We start from the raw sequence: 10,610 nt of genomic DNA, 5'->3' as shown, positions 1-10,610 counted from the left end.
TTTTATTATGTTTGTTATTGTATTACTTAGTAAGTGTACATGTACAAATTTATTAGACGACCGGCCAAAGTCACAGCTGCCCTAAATGAACAGCAATGGTAATTATCAAACTAATTTTTTATGTTTATGTAATGGTTAATACACCAGAATGTAGAATTTATAATGCTAAAATGTAATTATTATTGTTGTTATCTATGAATTTTCAAATGTACAGGAAGTAAAGCACATGATTATTTCTTGATTAAGATGTCAAATTATAGTTATTTACTTGCATTCCTTGACAGAAACATTAGTTTTTGTGGTTCAATGTTGTGCTCGATTAATTTCTGAATTCTTGGGGAAGCAATGAGCGTCTCAAAATGTGAATACAGTTTGTTATTTGCCAAATACATAACAATAACATTTATAGTTTTCTCGTTTTTATGACAGCTGGTCTAATACATTTGTTAAGCACTGTATATGTTGTTGTTTTTTCAGTTGCACTTGTTGCTTTCTCTTATTGTTATTTGTATTTGTTCTGTCTGTAAAGCACTTTGGCTAACTGAGGTTGGTTTTAGAAGTCAATGAGAAGTCAAACATGAGCCAAAAGTCAAAATTATGAATATACTGCCTGTTTCATTGTTGTCTGCTTCAGTTCAACAAGTTCAGTTAATCAGATATACATGACTAAATATACTGTATGTCTTACATAATGTACCTTAAACAGTCTACCGTGTCAGTTGAGGGGATAACGCGTTCATGTGTTTACACTCCAAGACAGAAGGTGGCAGTAGAAGGTGTTAAGACTCATGCCAGCCGTTTAAGGTGAGGTGAAAAATGTTATTATATATTATAGTATTTTGTGATTTTACGTTGTTAATCCTCTCGAACTTTCCCACCTCCCGCCAGCAATTCAGACTACTACTATGTGCAGCTTTCTCAGTAATTCGTCAACACTGGGCTCTTGTTTTGACACGTACCGGAAGCTCGGGTGATTGCGCGTTCTGTTCACTGTCTTGTGACACAGGAAAGCGTTAGAAGCTTGTAGTTATTGTGTTGACAAGAAGACGCCACAGGCGTTTTTACCATAGAGTGAGAGTGAGACAGACAGACAGACAGACAGAGAGAAAGAGAGAAAGAGAGGTGTCAACAAAATTAATGCAGATTAAAATGTACTAGAAACAAATAAAAACATGCTGTTAATACGAACCTGCAGACTGAACCCCACTGTGTCTGTGTCTCTGGCTTTGCAGAGGTGAGTGATACACATGGTGTTTGAGACTTAGGCTGACACATTTACAAACGTTAGATGTCACTAAATAATTCTTAAACACTGGACCTTTTGGGTTTATGTGTGTAAATGTTTAAAACAATAGCTGTTGTATGAAAATGGACTAAGGCTTCCTGTTTGAAAAATAAAGCCCAGGAAATATTAAAAAATTATCAGTTAGCTATCAGTTAGCAACAGTGATGTGTCGTTCAATATGAACTAATCTTTTATTTGACTCGGGAGTAATGAGTCGTCTCAGTGAGTGATTCGTTAATTTTCACGCCACGTGACAGCTCCCAGGACACCGTCACGCTGTTAAACAACAATGGCAGGGAGGATACAGGACACAAGTCACTTTATTGTGGTGTGTATTTCCTTTCCTATGTTTTCATATGGTTTGAATTGCTTGTGGCATTTTGTTTATTATACTTTGTCAGCTGGAGCGAACCATGTTGCCTTCAGTATTAAGTGTTTGAGAACCGCGGTCTTTTTTACAACGCCCACAAGAGGGCAACAGCGCCACCCGCTGTAAAAATGAATGAAATGACACAAAAAAGATTCATTCAATTTACTGTCCAAGAGTAAAAGATCCGAGTCAGTAAAAAGAGTAAAAAGAGAACTTCTCAACTCTAGTTAGCAACCAGGGGGTGACACCACTGGTTGTAAAACAAACAATAGTAATTTGATCTATAACATCAGTGAACATTTTCCTGAAGTCTTCTTTGATGAGATTTTAATTTTGTAAATTATGTTTTAATTATGCAATATTCTAAATTAGACTTTTATGTGATTTAAAGTTTGTAAATTATGATCTGATTTACAAAAGTCTTCTAAAAATTAGAAGTAGTCAGATTTGAACACACACACACAAACGTTTTTGACTTATGCATTTTACCCCGCTTAACTGTGCCCAGGAGAGTAGTGGGGGATTGGATGCCTTGGATACCTACTCTAAATATCAAGCCCATACTGTGTATATTCTGAAAACTGTCCATAATGTACACTTTTAATTATATATGTACAAAGTGTTAGTGTTAATATCTTTATATATTGTACTTTTTTGCTAATGCATGTTTATTATTTATCTTTATCTTTATTGTATTTGCTGCTGTAACAATGTAAATTTCCCCACTACGGGACAAATAAAGGGCTATCTTATCTTATATCATCTTGCGCAGGGGCACCCCAGTCATTGACCTGTCCTAGGATTTGAACCAGTGACAAGGCCAATTCCTTTTCCTTTTGGCAGTGGGCTGCCCTTGTATATGATTTAAAACAACATACATAACATGTTGATGTTACCATCGTAGAGGTACAGAAATGGCAGTTTTAAAAAAAATAGAAGTATTCACAAATTTGCTTAGTCATGGTTTTGAGAGCTGAGTCATGCTAGTTTGTCATCTTTTAAAAGTAGTTGCCTAGCTAAAATGTTAAGGAAACGCAATACTTTTATATTAATGTCACCTCTTCTTTAGTGTCCTGTTGTTTGTACATTTAAATATGGTTTAAATTGACAAAAAAAGTTAAAAAAAAATATTGTTGCAATTCACAATGACACAGCAGTAGGTTTTCATTGACCCTCCCATGTCTGTGCGTCACACACACACACACACACACACACCACTGTTAGCTTCCTGGTAATGGCAGTTTTAGTCCAGTTAACCAGAAGAACACAGACTCATCACCGGGTTGAGTCGCTTCTCTCGTCCTTTTGCAGACACTCATTCGCGGTGCTTCGACGCAACAACATGGCCTCAGACGCGACCACCCGCTTCGACTTCCTGGTGATCGGCGGCGGCAGCGGAGGTTTGGCCGGAGCCCGGAGAGCGTCCGAGCTCGGAGCAAACGCCGCCGTGATCGAGAGTCACAAACTCGGAGGTACCTGCGTGAGTAAAGAGCCACAAAACAAACACACAGCCGCTGTCCTTCACTTTACCAACGTCAACGGCATGGAACAAACGTGCTGAGATGTAGTTATTTTTGTTTAGAAAGCAGAGCGGTCTCCCTACGCTTTTAGGAGAATGTGCACGAGGATGTGCATGTTAGTGTCACATTTCTGTATATTAATCGTACAAAACATGTCTGGTGTTGCCAAAAATGTTGTATAGTGGTACAAAAACATGACAGTGTCTGTCGCAAACACGTTAATAACACGTTTGTGATATTACAAAGGTAATAAACTATTATAATAATAATACTAACATTATACAAATGTCAAAAAAATGCCAAATTAAGCCAATAAGATGGTTAAAAATCAAGCTGCCTTGCCTTCAAAATAATTCACTAAGACTGTATATGTAGAAAATGTAAAAAAACAAAAACACTCAAACTGATTCAACAATTATCAAAATTGTTGACGATTATTTAACTCATGACACAGTTCATAGTGGGCTGCGTTTGTAGAAGGTTTTGCGTATATAAAACAAACATTGTTGGTTGTTTGACACTAACCTAAATGACCTGCGTTTATGTAATTAGGACCAATCACCACTTCTTCAAATCACTTTTTTCCACTTCAGTTTTGCCATTGTCATACAGTTGATCTCCAGGCGGTAGTTTGTTGAAGCTGGTGACATAGCTTTAATGTTTAATTATGGCACAGTTGTTCACCCCCACAGAAGTTATCTTTCAGTTCATTTAAGCAAGCAGATGTGATGAGACGTTGCTTCAGATTTGTGTCAATAATCTCATTTATTGCACATTTACTGCTTTTAAACAAGTTTGCATAGACACACAAATCATAGAAAAGGATTAAGACATGATTACATTTGCAGGATAGAAGCTGACCTTAAGGCTGACAATTACAAACTGATAAAACGCTCCATTATGTCTTCTTTTATGTTTGACTATTATAACACGTTCATATTAGTGAAAATGTCTGTCAGACATTTAGCCACAGCAGCTACAAGTCCTGTCTCTGTTTTTAAGTGAGATGAAACTCATGTGAAGGGAGAAATCATTAAAAAAAAGATCCTTTATTTCGTTGTGGTTGTTTGTTTAATGATTCACATTCACTCACACTAGGTGGCATGTGGTAAATAACTAAATTAAAAATGAAAAGCAGAGACAAAAGGAAATTTAACCTTGGAGAGAGAGAGATAAAGAAGATGTACAGTATAAGTCTCTCCTCTCTGGTTACCCGTGTTGGTTTATCATTGGTCAGATCAGGTGCTGGATTTGGCAAAAATCCTTTTATTAGAGCTGCAACTACTGCTTCTTTTCATTACCAAGTAATCGTGGAAATGACGATGCTCTCATATGTCTTTCTTCCACAAACCAAAATGATTCAGTTTTAATGAGTTTTTTATTATATGGAGCAAAGAAACCAGAACATATTCACATTGAAGAAGCTGAGAAATCTGAAAACCTTTTCTGAAAACACTCCATTATCAAAATAGTTGACGATTCATTTAGTAATTAATTAGTCAAGTTTTAGTATCTTATCCTAGTCCTAAGCTTTTCATTTAACTGTACAACATACAATCAAAACATTAAATTCCAGCTTGTCTTTTCTGTGTGACATGCAGTTACTGTTTGATCAGGTTTACACTGAGCTAATTTGCTTGTGTTTCTATGTTTTTCAGGTCAACGTTGGCTGCGTCCCAAAGAAGGTACAGTATATGATATTCTTTCTTTTCCTGTTGCACGAGACATAGTTTTTAATATTTGCGTCACCCAGCGGTTAACTCCTTAACCGTACCTTTTCGCTGTCTTCACAGGTTATGTGGAACGCAGCAGTTCATGCTGAGTATCTCCACGACCACAGCGATTACGGCTTTGACGTGGAAAATGTCCGTTTCAGTTGGGAGTAAGTTACCGTTTCTTCTCACTTTTTTTTTTTTTTGGTTCTTTTTTTCACTCACAATGAGCTCTTTTGTAACTTGTTGGTTTCTGGAACAAAGGTGGATCCATTTGACTCACTCACTGCACCACTTCCTATGTCTATGACATCTTTTGTTGCTTCACTCTTTTGTCATCTCTGTTTCTCTGTGTTTGTGAACTTATTTCAGTCAAAGGGAGAGACTGTTTAGACAAGGCCCCTGGAAGGAGTGGCTACATGCCTGTTGCCATAGCAAACACCGGTCATGGTGTCGCAGCACAAAATAATGGGGGGGCGGGCAATTGAATTTAGCAGCTGCCAATTTACCTCAAAAAGTTTAGCAGTGTTATCTGTAAGCCAGAGTTTTGAAAATTATATTTTTGAAGTGTGTATTTTTGAAGCATTTTACTTAGTTTTATTTTATCACTCTGAGTGGGCAAAGATCAAATCGCTTCTTTCTATTTGGCCATAATATTGTAATTATTCTAATACTGGCAGTGGCAGCGACTACTGTAAATGTTGCTGAAAATGATGTCTGAAATTGTTTTATCCACAAAAATCTGCAGGATGGATTGGTTTTAAGGCTGTAACTAACGATGAATCCATCAGGTTTGTTTTTTTTATTCAAATGGTGTTTCCCAGGTGTCTTGTTTTGTCCGCAAACCCAAATGAGTCACTCTGAATGAAATAAAGAAAAAGAAAATATAGACGGCATGTTCTAATTATTTTTTTAAAAAAGACAGAGAAATTAATCATTGCAACCCTAGTAAATTTAAATGCATCTTTCAGTGAGTCACATGTGAGAAAAATAAACAATCTTCCCTTTGTGTTTGCAGAACTCTCAAGGCCAAAAGAGATGCTTACGTTGGCCGCCTGAACCACATTTATCGCAACAATCTTGACAAGGTATTGACAATTCATGTATCTCAATCTCTTCACTCCTGAACATATTTTCTCTCATTTCTGGACCAATAATGGAGAATGGAGAGCAAAAACAATGTCATTTGCTCCTTTTTTACAGGCTAAAATCCAATTCATTCAAGGTTTTGCCAGGTTCACAGATGACCCTGAGCCGACAGTGGAGGTCGACGGGAGAAAGTACACAGCGCCGCACATCCTCATTGCCACTGGAGGGCAGCCTTCTCTTATGAATGATGCTGAAGTTCCAGGTCAGACTCTATACTCTATAAACAGCAATCATCTTTGTGTTAAACACTATTTTTTAATTTATTTATCAGTTTGTTTTGTGCCAAAATCATTTCAGGGGCAAGTCTGGGTATTACCAGCGACGGCTTTTTTGAACTTGAAACTCTGCCAAAGTAAGCTTATGTTAAATTCTCTGTAGAGTATATTGAAGACCATTAATTAGGAGCATTTGTGTTTATTAACTAAAATGCTGTTTCCAACAGACGCAGTGTGGTTGTGGGTGCTGGTTACATCGCAGTGGAGATGGCAGGCATCCTCTCCACTCTGGGCTCCAAAACATCTCTCATTATTCGGCAAACGGGGGTAAAGAAATGACAACACAAACTAAAACACTAAGCTCAGTGATTTTTATTTAATAATGATTTAATATAATCGTTATTTGTGCTTGTCTTTGTTTTCTCTTTTCTCTGCAGGTTCTGAGGAACTTCGACAGCCTCATAAGTGCAAACTGCACCAAAGAGCTGCAAAACTCTGGCATAGACTTGTGGAAGAACTCGCAGGTGAAGTCCGTGAGTAAGACGGACAAGGGCCTGGAGGTGACGCTCGTCACCAAAGACGCGGAGAAGAATAACGGCGAGGAGAAGATCAGCACCATCCAGGAAGTGGACTGTCTTCTGTGGGCCATCGGCCGGCAGCCCAACACCGCTGGCCTGAACCTCAGCAAGACGGTAACTGTCTGTTAGTGAGACATTTTCACAATATGTTCACTTTCAAAATGGAAGTGAACATATAGACAAACTAAAAATAGACAAATAGATACTTTATATGTCCCCTTGCAGAAATTGGTTGCAGCAGCAATCACTGTTCATATACGGTGATAGAAAGTTGTTATGCTGTCTGAGAAAGTTGTTATTGTTTAACACTAGTTATATATGCAGAGTTTAAATATAACCAGGCTGCAACTAACGATTATTTGATCGTTAGTTGATTAATCCGTTGATTATTTTCTCGATTCATCGAGCAGTCTCTTGGTTCATAAAATGTCAGAAAACGTTAAGAAATGTCGATCGGTGTTTGTCGAACCTGGAAATGACGATGTTCTCAAATGTCTTGTTTTGTCCACAAACTGAAACGATTCAGTTTTAATGATTTCTTTGTCATGTGGAGCAAAGACAAGAAGAAAATATTCACATTTAAGAGTAGTAGTTGGTTGCGTTTGAAATTGCTGCTGTCCATAATCTCCAGTGGAGCATTTTAGTCTGAACTTGCTGAAACGGAGACATTTGGAAACCTTGATGTAGTTACTTATATTCACATCCTGTCTGGTTCTTCAATCTTCATTCTAGACAATCGACTTTTCAGCTAAGAAGGAAAAGGAAAAGGTTACTTTGACCTCAGTATCGCCCTGCTAAAAGAAATCCTTGCTTTCACTTCTCAATGTTGGTGTCTTTCATTGTGAGTGCTTTGTGAAACTAAGTAAACAACCAGGGAGGGGAAAGGAGAGTCTGCTTTTCTGTTTTTCACGGGCCCAGACATGCCCAGTGTACCTGCGTGGTCACACATTATGGGTTTTTAGGTGTGCTAGTATGTACTCAGATTACTTCTGATACAGAGCCCAAACGTTCACCTGCACACAGGTGTTTTTTTGTCTTAAAAAAAACATAGTAGTGTGGATGGAGTCGAAGCCGTGTTTCATTGCTGGCAGCAGAGAAGTGAGTGACCAGATTGTCCATTTAAAGGAAGTAAAATTGAATAGGCTTTTCTAACTGATGCCTAAGTAACTCAACATTGTTTTATGACCAACGCCACAATTTGTTGACTTAAAACCAAGCTAAAACATCACCACAGTGTTCAGTGAGGACCCGTTTTCCTGTGTATTCGGGTTCATATGAAACAGTTTGACTCTGTTTTTCTTTTCTTTTTTTTTCACAATTTCTTTATTGATTTTAAGCATAGTCTGATATGCAGTTTAACAAATGAAGTACATATTTTAATACAATATAAAGAAAAGAACAAACGCTTAATGTAAGCAAAGTCAATAAATTTATATTCTCTGGTTCTTAATTTCATATTTCAGTTTGACCCTCTTCAAGTCAGCACCATGAAGTGTTCATTAAAATGTGCACAGAATAATCGAACATAACACATTTCCAACTTGTTTGTAGGGTGTGGATACAGATGAAAGAGGTCACATCATTGTGGATGAATTCCAGAACACCAATCGATCTGGGATCTACGCGTTGGGAGATGTTTGTGGCAAAGCTCTTCTCACACCCGGTAGGAAGATTTATGGTTTGTGTCTCACCACACAAATCACTCTACACATGTTAAAACCACGAGTGTAGCAAGTACTAGAGTTTGAAAGCGGATGCTGAGGTTTTCTAACACTGAGAGTTTGAATAAATTTATATATATATATATATATATATATATATATATATATATGTGTATATATATATATATATATATACATGTGTATATATATATACATAAATTTAATTTTCATTTTTTGCTTTCTTTTTGGTGCTCTTAATTAATTTATTTATTTATTCAAATTGTTGTGCTCTTTCTTGTAGTATAAGCCTCTAATTAGTGGGTTTACTTTGGTGGTTTGGTTGCTTTCTCTCTTTTCTTAAGTTATTGATTGTGACGTGACGGAGCAACTGCAACTAAACAATTTCCTCTGGGATTACAGAAGTATTCTGATTCTGATTCTTAGAGACTAGATGTGCCTGAACAAAAACAAACAAAAGAAATCTATCAATACACTATCACACTGTGAAATTAGATTTGCAATAAGTAAAAGTAATTTTTCACAAAATAGTGCAGATTAAAACACCTGTGATAGTTCAAAATCATGGGATTGTGATTAGTTTGAGATAATTTGTAGGCAGATTAAACATTTGTAGGCCATTTATATGAATTTGGATTCTTTTTTATGTTGCATGTTTTGTCAGTTGCCATTGCTGCGGGCAGAAAGCTGGCACACAGACTGTTTGAGGGCAAGAAGGACTCCAAGTTGGACTACTCCAGTATTCCCACAGTGGTGTTCAGCCACCCACCCATCGGCACAGTGGGCCTCACAGAAGGTGAGTACTAGAGCTGCAGCTAACAGATATTTTCATCATCGATTAATCTCCGCTGGGACAAAGAAATCAGAAAGTATTCATATTTAAGAAGTTGGAAAATCAGAGAGCTTTAATGAACACTCAAACTGATCAATGGACTATCAAAATAGCTGAGAATTGATGTCATAATCACTTAATGATTTCTGCTCTAATGGGCACAAACACATTGACATTAATGTTTCAAAACAACAATTCCTAAACATGTTGTGTTCATGAAACAGAGGAGGCCATCACATCTTGGGGAAAGGAGAATTTGAAGATCTACAAGACTTCTTTCACTCCAATGTATCACGCTATCACAAGCAGGAAGAGTCAGTGCATCATGAAGCTGGTGTGTGTGGGCAAGGAGGAGAAGGTAAAAGCAACGTCATGCACAATGTCCATATGTTTGCCTCTAATACACAATAGCGAGTGATTATGATTGACAACGAATACTGAATTTGAATTGTCTTGTGTCCTCAGGTGGTGGGCCTGCACATGCAGGGCCTGGGCTGCGACGAGATGCTGCAGGGTTTTTCTGTGGCCATCAAAATGGGCGCTACCAAAGCAGACTTTGACAAGACTATTGCCATTCACCCCACCTCATCTGAAGAATTTGTCACCATGCGTTAAAGCAAGCGGTCTTCATCGCTCTCACTACAGCTTGACAGCTGGTCTTTTTTTTTTAGGATAAAAAACCTATATACTTCCAATTTTCTTTCATTTAAGTGACCTTATTTGTGAACACTGAATCCTTCATTTCTAATTTTCCATCTAAATGGACCAAGAGTCATGGCCTCCTTAAACTGTACATTTGAAGGATCATGGAATGGAAGTGGTGGATCTGCCGGTATTGTTGTCAAGTGAATGAGAAGCAGAAGACCTCTCCTCTCTTATATTGTATTGTGTGTTTTGTGATTTGTCATGTATGAGCACTGCTGCTTCTTGTGGCCCCTATTTACTACCAATGAAAGGTCATAGTGTAAATCCACTGTACAGTTTTCAAGATTCAATAAACCTGGCAGGTTTGTCTTACTTATTGAAAATCTTTTATCCTCCTGTGTGTGACTCAGCTTTGTGTTGTTTTAATTGTGTGGCGTGTCGCTATGGCTCTCCCATGACTGCCTCTCCCTGTGTGAGTGGGTTGGGCATTTTGTGCCCTGCTTTGGTGCTCCTGCTTTAACCTAAGAGTGACCCTTCTGCCAAGCCAAATCTAAGATGAAATCTGTTTAATTTCAGTATAAAAATAGACTGGGTATTAATTCATATTTACAGATTTATGTGAAAA

General features: G+C 37.6%; 1 protein-coding gene across 3 annotated transcripts; it reads left to right on the top strand.

The window, feature by feature from the left end:
* The first annotated feature begins 985 nt into the window (after positions 1–985).
* gsr (glutathione reductase) lies at positions 986–10,375 on the top strand. Of its 3 annotated transcripts, XM_044041003.1 has the most exons (13): positions 986–1,234; positions 2,967–3,135; positions 4,834–4,860; positions 4,969–5,057; positions 5,906–5,975; positions 6,091–6,238; positions 6,334–6,388; positions 6,479–6,578; positions 6,689–6,943; positions 8,381–8,492; positions 9,173–9,304; positions 9,565–9,698; positions 9,806–10,375. In XM_044041003.1, exons 1-13 carry the CDS (start codon positions 1,173–1,175, stop codon positions 9,953–9,955), a joined length of 1,503 nt encoding a protein of 500 aa, XP_043896938.1. In that variant the 5' UTR covers positions 986–1,172; the 3' UTR covers positions 9,956–10,375. The 3 variants fall into 3 exon arrangements, with proteins under 3 accessions (XP_043896938.1, XP_043896937.1, XP_043896939.1); XM_044041002.1 differs by lacking the exon at positions 986–1,234 and having other exon boundaries at positions 2,848–3,135; XM_044041004.1 differs by lacking the exon at positions 986–1,234 and having other exon boundaries at positions 3,088–3,127.
* The last annotated feature ends 235 nt before the right edge of the window (positions 10,376–10,610 follow it).

This window comes from Solea senegalensis, linkage group LG12 (assembly GCF_019176455.1).
Source record: "Solea senegalensis isolate Sse05_10M linkage group LG12, IFAPA_SoseM_1, whole genome shotgun sequence".
NCBI classification, from domain to species: Eukaryota; Metazoa; Chordata; class Actinopteri; order Pleuronectiformes; family Soleidae; genus Solea; species Solea senegalensis.
The sequence above is the reverse complement of the archived record's forward strand: the minus strand, read 5'-3'. Positions and strand labels throughout refer to the sequence as shown.